Source organism: Pogonomyrmex barbatus, unplaced genomic scaffold (genome assembly GCF_055798465.1).
Source record: "Pogonomyrmex barbatus isolate J1 unplaced genomic scaffold, ASM5579846v1 scaffold2, whole genome shotgun sequence".
NCBI lineage: Eukaryota > Metazoa > Arthropoda > Insecta > Hymenoptera > Formicidae > Pogonomyrmex > Pogonomyrmex barbatus.
The window spans coordinates 3,313,683-3,326,931 of NW_028297116.1; the positions used below are offsets into that span (position 1 = coordinate 3,313,683).

A 13,249-nucleotide genomic window follows, 5' to 3' on the forward strand; every position below is an offset into this window, starting at 1 on the left:
GAATTTAACATTTGAAGACTAATACTGAAACCTTTGAAAAATTAGAATTTAATTTTCAAGATTTATAAATTTTTATAAGCATATTTAAATATGAAAGTAATTTTAATTTAATTATTTCTGTATAAAAAAATAATTAAATTTCTATGTTAATGTTAGTTAGATAATTTCAAATTTTCTATGAGAGCTAAAAATTTATATGACACAAAGCTCAAAATTTTGAAGATGTTTGTGATCTGAGAAAGACTCTAAAAATATGAATTGTAAAAAAATCTAATAACTTCATTCAATATGAAAAATCGCAAAGATATTTTATAATCTGTGTTAAAAATCTTTAGGATTCGCGAATACATTAATTTTGGAGGGGGGGGGGGGACAATCTTAAATCTTGCAGGATCAGTCGCGCAAAAATCCTGTGCGATTCTGGAAAGGCAATGATCAGAAGCTTTTCGTGACCATGAATCACGTTCTTCTCGAACGAATCTCTCCATTTTTCTCAAGCTGTAAAAAGAAAGCGATCGAAGCGAGAAACTGGGGGAATTGGGCAATCCCGTTTCACCCTCCCCTCTTTGAGACTCGATCTAACCGCTTTCACGAGCTTGCCCTCCCGTTCTCTCTCTCTCTCTCTCTCTCTCTCTCTCTCTCTCTCTCTCATTTCCGCAATTTTTAGCGGAACGTTAGCGGCACGCGATGGCCAGGAGAGTTTCCCGCAGGCAATTATCAAAGAATTAATCGAAAGCTCGCGTTGTTGTTTACGTCATCGCCACTCTTATCGTCACGTACCCAGACTGGAGCCTCGCCTTCCGCCTCGCAACGTGACCACAGAATTTGCGAGGGTTAGCGGTTCGTAACCTTTGGCACCCTCTGATCTGGCATTGTTCCTACCCAGCAAGCCCATTTCCAGAATTTTGTTGCCGACCGGTCTCGTGGTCTCGCCTGAGAGACTCACTTCCAGACTTTTGTGGCTAATAGGCTTCATAGTATCGCTGGAGACGATGACAATCTCGCTCGACGGCGGCAATTTCTTCGAGGATTCCCCGAAATAAGGACACGTGCAGGGTGGTGGTAGCGTTATCGGTCCCTCCGGTGTTTTGTCGTGATACTTCTTGCGTGTCGTCGAGTCGTCCTCGTTTTTGCGACAGGACGACTGCTCGTGGAAACTGAAGGATCTCTTTCTGGGAATTTTCGGCGAGCCCGAAATTTGCATCGCTCTCTCGAGATGAGCCTCGTTGTAGGTCGAAGCCCGTCTTCGATGCTTCCACGGACTTGTGAACTCTTCCGTTGATAGGCTTGTCCTCGAACAGGACATACTGCTCTCTGTGCTTTCTGCACTTCTGGAAACAAAAAAATTTTTGTATAAATAAATATAATTTTTATATGCTTTTGTTATGTAAAATGAGAGAAATTAAATTAAAATATATCATTAAATATTAATATCAGAATTATTAATTAATAATATTAATTAATAATTAATTTATAATCAGACATTAAAAATATTTAAAAAATAAACTATGATTATCATAACAATATTTTATTATTAATTATAATGCTGGATAATATTGACAGTTTGTTGCAGAGTAATTAAAAGGATTTAGTTCTAAGTAGTAATAGTCTATAAATGACCAGCCAGATCGAATGTGTGATAAGAGCAACTTGTCATAGAGATTTTTTGATGAAAGATCTAGGATTTTGAAAAGTTATTAAGTTAATTAAATGAAATATTTGTAATTGAAAAATTAATATTTCCAGTTTGTTGTTATTTCGCATTTAACAAACTTTTTATTATTTGCTAAAATCGACAAAGAGAGAAACATTTGGAAGGTTTCACGCTTGACGGGACTTTTATTATCAATTGTAATCGATTTCAAAATAATCCTCCCTGCGATAAAAAGGTATGAACGTTTTATTGAGGGATTAATGCTCGAATCCTGTTATTTTATCACGCTCAATAATCTCTCTGCCGTTATAAATCAAACCGAAGAGAAAAAGGGAATATCTGAAAAGTTTCAATGGGCGACAAAAGCTTTCCTTATCAATCGCAATCGGGTCGAAAATAATCCGCGTATATAGCTTCTATATGAACTAGAACTGCGCGAACGAAGGATTAATTCGCCGATTTCTTCGTCTATTCGGCACGGGATAATCCTCTTATTGTTTGACGCTTGGAAATTGTCGTTTGGAATCTGCCGGAGGTGAGAAAATATTTGGATATTTTCTGTTACGATCCACAGGTTCAAAGAGAATCTACAAATATCGCCGTCACGAAATGTGCATACGTCTATTGTTCCGATACGAGCGCGAGTCCCTTTATCACTCGATACGCGGAATCGATCGGCCGCGTGCAGTTGAAGAGGAAAAACGAGAAAATGAAAGAAATGAAAAAAAAAAAGGAAAAAAAAAAATACACGGTTGCATCCCATTTTGCAGTGTGGCGCGGTAATTGATCGCGAGATTGGATGAGTTTGTGCACGAGTGTGGGGAAAAAAATTGCTTCCGTCGTTGCAAATTAGAGACACGCGAGATGTGCATATGTACCGAGAATTTTTGATGGTTGTGAGGTTCGCGCGTCCACATCGTCCAATCGTTATCAGATCGTTGTCGGTCAGACCGATATTTTCTTCTCGCATATTGGTTATTCAACCTACTCGTAAATATCCTTCGCTACCGATGCTTGCTACCGATTACGAGGTAATAATGTGAAATCTTGAATTAAAATCGAGGCAATAACACACGCGAGAAAGAAAGCTATGAAATTAACAAACCAATAATGTGCACAAAGTTTGAAAAGTGTTTGCAATAATATTGTAAGGAAAATATAATTTTAAATTTTAGAAAGTAAGATAATGATGATGATGAAAGAAAACAAAGTATTAACAAGTCAAAGTAAAAATTTTCCGCAGTGTTATCGGAGCGTTATCGTGGTTGAAGATTGACAATTTTATCAGTGCTTTGAAAATGTGTTGACGGGATTTTCGGGGATAATTGAAGATGCTTCCGGAAGAAAGAGAAACAGCCCGATTGTCCTCGGAGTGGATTACGGCCGCGGTCTTGACGATAAATTGAGAAAAATATTGGTTGAGATAAACTGGAGGAGTCGAGAAGGGAAGAGATGGGGAAAGTTGCGGAAGAAACAGATGCATCTCAGTAAATGCATCTTAAACAGAGAATCTGATTTGATTATTTTTTTGTCGTTATATTGTAAAAGGATTGTTATTAAACTCTTCTTTTAATTTCTATTTTTATTTTTTTATAGAATTTAGATTTTGTTACAAAAATCTCTAACGTCAATAAAAATCCAAAAAAATCTAATAAAAATGATCTTGATTTGCTTCGTCATTATTTGGTAAAATTTGAATCTAATTGTAAATGCTATTTTGAGAAAGCATTGAATTATTAAATTATTTTAATTTATAAAATATTTGTTAAAAAAAGAAGCATTGTACGAAAAATATTATACTTTTGTAAGTAAGTATCTTCGATTTTTAATAACGATCGTGCGCTTGTTCGGAGACATCTCATCATTGTATTCGCTAGTTCCATTATTATTATTATTATTAAATGTTAGATTCAATTTATAATATAACAATTGGGGAAGAGAAAAATATCACCCCGAGGGGGTGATCTACTACTGTAGTTATTTAATTTACGAGATCGACAGAAAGCAACTCGGTTTCGCGAAATGCAAAGTTCTCTGCGCGCAATAGAGAGGTAATCTTCGTTTGATGCGTTCAGAAGCACGATCCTAAGTGCATTCCTTTATTAGAGGTTCACGTGGGGGCAAGAGTAGTTTACTTAAGTACGCGACCACGAGCGAACGGGCGAAACTCACCATCTGCGACCCCCTTCCTCTGCCCCACCCTCTATCCCGTTCGCTCACCCTTTTCATTCCCGTCCGGAGGTTGGTCCGTTTTGCACTTTGAATGCCAGCAGCTAAGTGCAATCCACTTTGAGGGTACCGTGTATAAATGGGTTTTCTCGTCGTCGCGGTGACCTTTCTGACGCGGCCGCTTTCGCGTTTTCACATGAGTCCCGCGGGAATTCAGAGAGATTTTCAGAGAAATTTGACGCGACGTCCGTTTCGAAAAATCCCGAGTTTGTTAGTTCAGGTGTTATTTTTTGCGCGACTAAATTACCTAAATTATTTATTATCTGAGCCACGATGATACAGAATGAGGTTGTGCAGGTTTTCTTTCAAAACTGCTTGTTCGAGAATTTTGCGCGATCTAAGATTTGTTTTAACTTTTTTATGGGGACGGTTACAGCAGACTCTTAGAGGCTTTAAATATATCATTAAAGCCAAAGGGAATTTGCTTCGGGGATTCGTTACTAACGTCCATTAAAAGGTGCAAGATTAAAAGAAGGATGCTGAAAAGGAAGATGCGTAATCTGAAATATTGCGATCTAATGGCGATTACGCCAATTTACTTTGAAAGATTTTCGCCTTTTGGCGGCGATCCGATATGATTTCCGGTCGCTTGCATCCTGCTAAATATTGCGTGTCTCAAATCGTGTATCTCCAGTTTAAGAATTTCTCCCGCGCAGAATTGCATTCCTCGCAAATCGTCGCACGTCGTTTTTACGAAAATTCTGAAATCCCTCGCGAACATCTTTTTTTGCACTCTTACTCTCTGATCCGTTTGAGTTCTTACTTTTGTCCTGAATTCGTAAAAACTTTTTTATTTTATTTCTGCCAAGACTCTTGCCGTTTTGATCTTTTGTAACGTTTAATCTCTCGAACTTTAGACATACCTTCTTAAAGGACACGCAGGCAAAAAGAAAATCGAAGATGCAGAACAGCGGATTGGTAGATTATGATTGAAACATATTTTAGTACGGTAGGTCGAGGAAGTTCTTTAATATTCCAGTCGTACTCCTACATTCTCGTTCCACTTTCCGCTTGCGTATTCCCGTGGATCGACGTTGGAAGCTCTAAACGACATCAAATATAATTCCTCTCTCCCGCAACTCTCTTTCGATTCCCTTAGGTAGTAGACGATGATCCTGTATGTGAGGATATCTCAAGGAATAGATGTTAAATTCCTGGATGAATTTAAAGTTTATTTTTCTTTCAATTGAGCTTTCGAAATATTTAGCTTTCGAAATATCATCTTATTCTGTCTAAAAAGAATTCGTAAATTATGAAGAATAATTGTTTAGATTTTAGAGACTTCATAGATTTTATAATTATTTAAGAGTAAAAAAGATGAAATAAAATTCTTTCAGAAATCTTTTTTCAGAACATATTTTATAAATGAAAATATTGGCAGATCTATTGGCAGACTCGAAAAGTATATATTCAGAAGAAAATTATTTTAAAAGATAAAATTTTCCAAAAATGTTTCAAGAGTAACGCGATGCGCTTTTAGGACATTTTGTTACCTATTTTTTGGCAACGTTACGAGATTCAAATTGAAGATTATTGAAAGATAAATATTGATTAATTATTATCGAATTCGGTTGTAAATGTGAATATGGGTTATATAATAAAAAGTTTTTCAGTTGAGATTTTTGATGATAGTTGCACGCGCGGATTCTCGGTAGAGATTGGGTGACATAAATTCGTCGCGGAAACTCTCCGACTGCCGCCGTAAGTTGACTTGATGCAAGGCTAACCGCGTCTCGTGGTAGTCACGGTGTTGTTCGAGCCCAGAGTGACAAAGTGACATAAATTCGTGCCGTCGTATTGCCGCAGAACGTGCCGCCGTCAAGCGCAATGGCGTGTTTTGAGAGCCCGCGGGTTACGACGCGATGGATATGTCGTTAATAATTGCGAAAGCATCAGCCGCGAAAACTCAGACAAGCATGGAAATTTCCTTCTCGCAAAATTACGCTGAGAATAAATCGTCGTATGTTTTGGCGCGGCGTTTTGCATAAAATAATACACGTTTGATAATACCACAGATAAACGATAAATTAGAAAAAAAACAAAGCTGGAACGTTAAGCTTAATAATATCAAGAAATTTTACAATTTTTAATTAAATTAAGAAGATTTATATATTTTAATTGTCTAAAAAAAGATTTTTGTAAAGGAAAGAAAGGATTCCCGAAATAATTTTTTTTTTCTAAACTAATCAAGTGTAAATAAAATGAATGAAAATTTTACCTATTTTTATTCTATTTATCATTATTTCTAAATTGCGTAATTTGTGTCTTTTCATTTTTATAGTTTTCCGTACATTTAATTTATTTCTCTTATTATTTTATTTCAATTATTACACTTTACTTTTTTATTGTCTTTGATTTATAAAGCTTGCTTTATATCATGAGGCAAATTCAGACATGAATGATTAATAATTCGTGAGCACAAAGTAGACTTGCAATATTTGTCATACCCGTTGCGAAAACTGCATCTGCGCGGTGATGGACCGTGTTGCTGCAGTTGCAACAGCTGCTGCTGCTGCTGCTGCTGCTGCTGTTGCTGTTGCTGCTGCTGCTGTTGCTGCAGATGATGCTGGTGTTGAACCGTCAATTTTGATGGTGTCTGACTGCCGGGACTACCGGCCATCCCCTCGAGACCCCTCGACAGCTTGAGCATCTCCGCGCCGAAGGCGTGAAGGGCGGACATGGCTGAGGGTGGCGGTTCGCTTTCCTGCAGCCAGAGCTCGTGGGTGTCGAGGGTGGTCAGCTCGGTGTCGGTCGACGTGCCGGAGGTGTGTTGCGGCGTGCCGCCGCTGCCACCCGAACCCTTGTTCAGGAGATATCTCTTCCAGGTGCCCCGCCGCTCTATTCCTGCATGAATTATCGGAGAATCGGGAATTTTAGTGATTAATCTGCGTTTTCTCTCGAACAGAAAAAAGAAGGATAATTTCGATAATCTCCTTTTTATCTACGAAGGGGATTTTATCTTTTTTTTTTTTATCGTTTTTTTATTAGGATTTTATATATAGGCGACTTAGCGATTGAAGATTTGCATCGGAAAGTGTAGGATTTATATTTCTCGCTTTTTTTTCTTTTGTTAAAAAACACGAGATTTCTATGAATATAGCGATATTGAAGATTGAATTTGTCATTTTCTCCGATTTAAAGCTTTTTGAAATGAATTAATGAGAGCCCTCTTCACTTGAGGAGGTACTCAGCCACTTCTCGTAACGATACTTCGCAAGAATTTCTATATTGCAATCTGTATTGTCTGAATGTTCCTAGAACCAGATAATGCTGAAAAATATTGATTGATGAAAAGATTTTCTGAAGGATCAAGATTGCTCTTTTTAAATTTGTGTCATTTACCATTTTTTTAATTTAAAGAATGATTTAATCCAAGAATATCTTTTATCCCCTCTTTATCTCTCTCTCTTTTTTTTTTTTTCTGAATTATTGGAATATTTCTATAGAGCCTATCGATAAGAGCCGTGCTCGTAATGAGGTATACTCAAAGGATTTCTGTGTCATGTCCTGCAATCTTTCAATCTTACGGAATACTAAGTGCCCGTGAATGGAGCTCTCTCGCGCAACGGGGTATCGATTAATTTTCATATCGGTGAGTAGCCGGACGCGGCCTTCTTAGCATACTGTGCCGCATCCGAGATCTTTGCATAATGGCCGGCATTTGCATATCTCCGTCGTGGACGTCGACATGCTTCCGTTGACGTGCCGGCGAAATTTCTTGTCGCAGGGTGCTTCTAGACAGAGGCTCGGCCTAGTGCCCTATTGCATCGATTCCGGGATCGATTCGATGCTATAAAACGAACCGCGCTGACGCCATTAATCATGCGAACATCGCTCACCCACCGGGCATCTTCGATTTTGCATGCCGAATTATTTATACAGCAATGGTAAATTGTACTGCGGATATTTGCGAATAGAGATAACGGAAATTCTCTAAATTGTTTGATCTGTGAAGAGAACAAATTGAAAAGTGTAAGAACATTTCAGAAAATCTAAGAAGATATAAAAGTTTCAGAAAATCAGATTTCAGCTCATCAACTCACTTATCGTATGTGTTTTTAATTCTGCAAATATTTATAAGGGGGGGGGGGGGTTTGCGACTTTTATTTTTTCCAAAGTTGACCGGAAAAACTTCATCGAGAGTGTGTTTTAAAATACAATAATTGTGCAACGTGGTGTATAAAATAGCGTGGTGCATTCCGCCATGAAGTTGGTATGCAAATTCCGTTTGAGGCAGTAATCGGAGGGTTGCCCGAGTAAAATCAAAGCGACAATAGACGATGTGGCTTCCGGCGAAACTTTCCGTCTCGGAAAAGGGAGAAGAGGATGGGGTGGGAGACTCTCTCTCTCTCTCTCTCTCTCTCTCCCCCCCTCCCCCTCTCCCCCTCTCTCTCGAGAACGCTTTGTTCAGGAGGACGAATTTGCGCCAGCATTCTCGGGAAACGTCTATGAGACGCCTACAGACGCGATATCCTTTGATGTCCCGGAAGCCGGCCGATAAATCGGAATAAATAATTTTTATCAAGTTGAGAAACTAAGTCGCAGTTTCCTCTATCGCTCGCTCGTTTCCGAATAACAGTGTTCTGGACAGACAACCAGGAAATATTGTCGCGCGTAAAAAGAGATAAAAAATTGTGAGGAGGATATATTGCGGTGTAATATTACATCTTGTATCTTTTATTGAAATTTTGTTTAAATTTCTTTTTTAAAATATTTTAATTTATTTATTTTTATATATTTTAAGAGAAAAATTTGCCAAAGATTGAAAATTAATTAAACAGGAAGATAATATTTAAAATAATAACAATTTTTTTATAATTTTTTTTTAATAATAATAATAATAATAATCTTTTTTATCGCTTTTAAGCGGGTAGGAAGAAAGCAGGAAATTGTTAAAAGGTAATATCTTAGACTATTTGTTATTTATAATAATTACGATCCTAAAAAGCCGCGCTTCTATCGAAGAAAGCATCTTGAAGCCTTAAGGAAGCGTGCATAAATTTGGAGAATCAGAAGGAAGATCGAAAGGGAGGAATTTAGAGCCTCGTGAATATTTTATCGAAATGTTCACGCAAGCTTTATCGTATTTCCGGGAGAATCGATCTTGGGATTTGGGGAATGGGAGAACAGGCTAGTGCATAATACACTAACCTGCCACGGAGGGTGCACCTTGAGGGACACCCTGAGGGGCATCCAACCACCCCGATGACCAACCTGCTCCTGTCCCGCCGATGTTCTGCTGTTGTTCCGCCAGCAGCCTCACTGTCAATGCATACGTTAATAGCATTACTCCCAATGGGATGTAAAAGCAAATTATACTGCCGATTAACTTGTACAAGGGATCGGGAATCTGGCAGGCTCCGTCGACTAGCACCGAATCATCCTCCTGAAACAGAGCGAGAAAATAGATCTGTTAATTATTGTTTGATATATTAACTTGTATGAATATGCGAGTGCCAGACGCGTGGCGGCTCTATTAAATTAATAATAAATTATTATCAATTATCACGTAATTAAAATTTATGAACGTGCCCATATCCTTTTAAATATCATACGATAACGTATCATTTTATTGATAAAGTAATAATATAAGAGAATTAATAGTTTATTAAATTGAATATTAATGAGCTTCTTCTCAGGTAAAAGATGATAAGTTTTTTTTTTAATTCTAATTTAAATTTAAAATTACTAAAAAAGTACAAATTGTTTATTAGATTAGTAGGATTGAGTCAATGTGAACATCGACAAGTTGGAAATTTTTCGAAAGAGCTCAAGAAATTAGGACCGCAATTTTTTTCATATGTTCCAGAACTCCGGAACAATGTCCTAGTGTGGTGTCTCTCTTAGCGGAAAGTTACAACCCTCATGTGAGGTATGGTGCTGCGATGGCCTTGGGTATCGCCTGCGCGGGTACCGGCTTGAAGGAAGCTATCGCTCTGTTGGACCCAATGACTAATGACCCTGTGAATTTCGTCAGGCAAGGTGCTCTGATCGCCTCTGCCATGATTTTGATACAACAGACAGAAGCCACGTGTGCTCGCGTTAAAGATTTCAGGGCCTTATATGCGAAAGTTGTTGTGGATAAACACGAGGACGTGATGGCCAAGTTCGGAGCAATTCTGGCGCAAGGAATTATCGACGCCGGTGAGTTTTTCTTTAGCGTTTCTCGCATGCGATAAATACAATTTATAATTTCAATTTCTGCGTTTTTAAATTTTTAAATTATTTATATAAAGTATTTTTCATACTTGAAAGTGAAATCTTTTAATTTCGCATATCCCAAGTTTTTTTTGAAGTATTGAAAACTTACAAGTTTTTGGAGTATAAAATTTCTCACGTATAAAAAAAAAATCGAATCTCTGCATTTTTATTTTAAGCTATTGACATTTTGATAAGTTGAATCATGAGAAAAACAAAGTCGACGACAAGAGCAACGTAGCGTAGTGACGTAGAACGGACTTCCGCCTTTCTTTAGGTGGCCGTAACGTGACAGTGTCTTTGCAATCGCGTACCGGACATACGAACATGCTGGCTGTGGTCGGTGCCCTGGTGTTCACTCAATACTGGTACTGGTTCCCATTGGCACATTGCTTGGCTCTGGCTTTCACGCCCACATGTACGATCGCTCTGAACGCTCAATTGAAAATGCCCAAATTGGAGATTAAGTCTAACGCTAGGCCGAGCGTATACGCTTACCCCGCACCTCTCGAGGAAAAGAAGAGGGAGGAACGAGAGAAGGTCACTACCGCTGTTCTTAGCATTGCCGCTCGTGCTAGGAGACGCGAGACCGAGAGAAAGGCCAGGGATTCCCACGAGAAGATGGAAGTGGTAAGTTGGAAAAAATGTTGAAATATATATGTCGGAAAAAACAATTTCTTATAAATCCAAATCAAATTTAATGAATAAATTAGCGGGGATAATTCCAAGAATGTCAAAATAATGTGCATTTGTTTTAATATAAAATGATAAGTATCATCAGTAGCCTAAAGTATTTATTTAAAAATTGTTTAAAATTTTTTTATTTATATGTTGGCAACTATTAATTTAATCAACATTATAATTTTTTTAGAAATATATATATATATATATAAACTATGTGAAAAAGAATGAGGATCTTGCTATTTTATTCTTAATAACCGAAATGAATGTTGATGTTCCTTCTTGGTAAACGTATATGTCGCAAAGAGAATATGTAAATGTTTAGATTCATTTAATTTTAAAATGCTGAAATATTTCGTCTGTTTATGATACATTTAAATCATCAAATTTATGAATCATACAATTTTTAATTGTTTATTTTTTGTTTGTTTAATTTTTATTTTAAGTTTGTAAATGGATTGCGTTGAAATATTTACATGTATTTTTATCTTTATGTGTTTTATTTTGTCATCTGTTTGTGTTTTATTTTGTCATCTGTTTGTGTTATATGGTACATTTAAATTTTATTTTCATTTCTTAAATGTATTAAAATTCCACTTTCAATTCTATTATAATAAATCAAAATAAAATGCTTTGTGCATCTCTTTTATTTCCAATAACTCAAATATCAAATTTGTGTCTAAGTAATTGGTAATTTATCAAGCTTTTTCCTGTAGTAAATGTGATAATTTATATTATAAATACATGATATAATATGAAAAGAATACGCTAATAGATTCCAGACAAACCCCTACGTAAAAGAAGACAAACTAAAAAAATATTACAGGATCCGCCTTCAGAGACTTTGCCAAAGGAGCTTCAGGAAGTGAAGGAAGCTGCATCGTCTTCGAAGGAGAAAGATGATAAGAAGAAGGATGAGAAAGAACCCGCCAAGGAATCCAAGGAGAAGCCGGAGAAGAAGGTAGCTAAAGATGAAGAGAAAGAGAAAAAGGAGCCTGAGCCGAGTTTCGAGATCCTTCAGAATCCTGCGCGAGTTTTGCGTCAGCAATTGAAGGTTATTCAACTAACCGAGGGTAGTCATTATACTCCCGTTAAGGATATTCAGATCGGTGGCATTGTCATGGTTAAGTACATGCAGACGGATAAGGAGGAGGAACTTGTCGAGCCTGTCGCCGGTGAGTGATTGATTCTATATTTGCTGCTTAAATCACAAAACTATTTTTCTTAAGAAATCGTCTTTATAGAAAAAGACGATTGTTATTAATATATATCTAAGGGATAAAGAACAAGTTGAAACGAAATTTTGCGATAGGAAAATAAGAGGTTTTGAATTTTTATTATATTTATACCGCATTTATTAATTTTACGAGCGTTGATTTCGAGATATTTATTAATTTTCAGGTTTTATATATTATAATAATAATAAAGGGAGATTTAAACACTAAACATACTACTTATCTTTATTCGCACATGTTATTTATTAACCTGGTATAGTATACGCTACTTAATATTTTGTATATACAAAAATTATAGATGATCTATTAGATATATTTTTATTGTTCACACTTTAAAATAGGAGATAAATTATTTTCTAAAAATAAAATTATAAATGGATTGGTTAACTCGATATGTTTTTATTGGAGTATCGAGTATGTGCTTGAAGGGTGTGCGCTTGAATAGTTCCGATTTGTTTTAGCTTTCGGACCGAAGCCGGAAGAAGAAAAGGAAGCCGAACCACCCGAGCCCTTCGAGTATACTGAAGATTAAAGACCGGAAACACGTGTCACTCCGTTCCGTCATCCTGTCGTCCGTCATTGCGATATACTCGTTGTTTTTTTTCGTTAATATCTTCTTTGCCTCTTTTTTATATTCATTGCGGTTTTCTTTCGCGTATCTATTTAATCAGCGGAATACTCTGCGAGCTGCAATAAAGCCGTTGCGTCAGAGCTATTGTGTGTTATCAGTCTCTCACCTGCAACCCTTTAATTACGTTTCTAAACAGAATTGAGAAGATTAATGAACAGCTCGCCAATTAGTTATTTACAAAGCTATGAGTAGGGATATTTATGAAATAATACGAATATATTTAATTTCTTTTTAATTAGAAATTTATTTTTATTAACAAAAATAAAAAAAGGAAGAATATAGAAAATAATTCGTATCGTTGTGCAATGATTGTAAATAAATTCATAATTTACTTTTTCATGAGTTTTTTTTATTTTTTATACACAAATTATATATTAATAAATTACATTTCCATAGAAAGAATTATAAACGATTTCTATATTTCTAATTAACTTTCTAACATTAATGCTTTTTTTGTGTGTGACGTGGTTTTTTTCCAATTAATGAAATATTGGAAAGTTATTATAATATCATATCGAAAAAATATATATTTTATTATTTATTTTATAATTCTTTAATTAAAAAATTATAAAATAAATAATAAAATATATATCTTTTATAAATCTTTAATTAAATTAATCT

General features: G+C 36.2%; 2 protein-coding genes across 6 annotated transcripts in view; one reads left to right on the forward strand and one right to left on the reverse strand.

Moving 5' to 3' along the window:
- The window catches only part of Rpn2 (Regulatory particle non-ATPase 2), a 39,418-nt gene extending 26,710 nt beyond the window's left edge, over positions 1-12,708 (forward strand). The window contains exons 11-14 of one of the 2 annotated variants that reach the window (XM_089077638.1): positions 9,693-10,027; positions 10,359-10,711; positions 11,538-11,937; positions 12,459-12,708. In XM_089077638.1, the coding sequence (XP_088933764.1) occupies positions 9,693-10,027; positions 10,359-10,711; positions 11,538-11,937; positions 12,459-12,529 (1,159 nt within the window). In that variant the 3' untranslated portion in view covers positions 12,530-12,708. The remainder of the gene's footprint in view (positions 1-9,692; positions 10,028-10,358; positions 10,712-11,537; positions 11,938-12,458) is intronic. The other variant, XM_011636136.3, reaches the window with a different exon arrangement.
- Positions 1-13,249, reverse strand: part of 5-HT2B (5-hydroxytryptamine receptor 2B) — a 50,167-nt gene that overhangs the window by 6,205 nt on the left and 30,713 nt on the right. For 3 of the 4 annotated variants that reach the window (XM_089077639.1, XM_011636101.3, XM_011636093.3), the window contains 3 exons: positions 9,035-9,269; positions 6,331-6,727; positions 781-1,331 (listed from right to left, as the gene is read on the reverse strand). In XM_089077639.1, coding sequence (XP_088933765.1) covers positions 781-1,331; positions 6,331-6,727; positions 9,035-9,269 — 1,183 coding nt within the window. The remainder of the gene's footprint in view (positions 1-780; positions 1,332-6,330; positions 6,728-9,034; positions 9,270-13,249) is intronic. The other variant, XM_011636105.3, reaches the window with a different exon arrangement.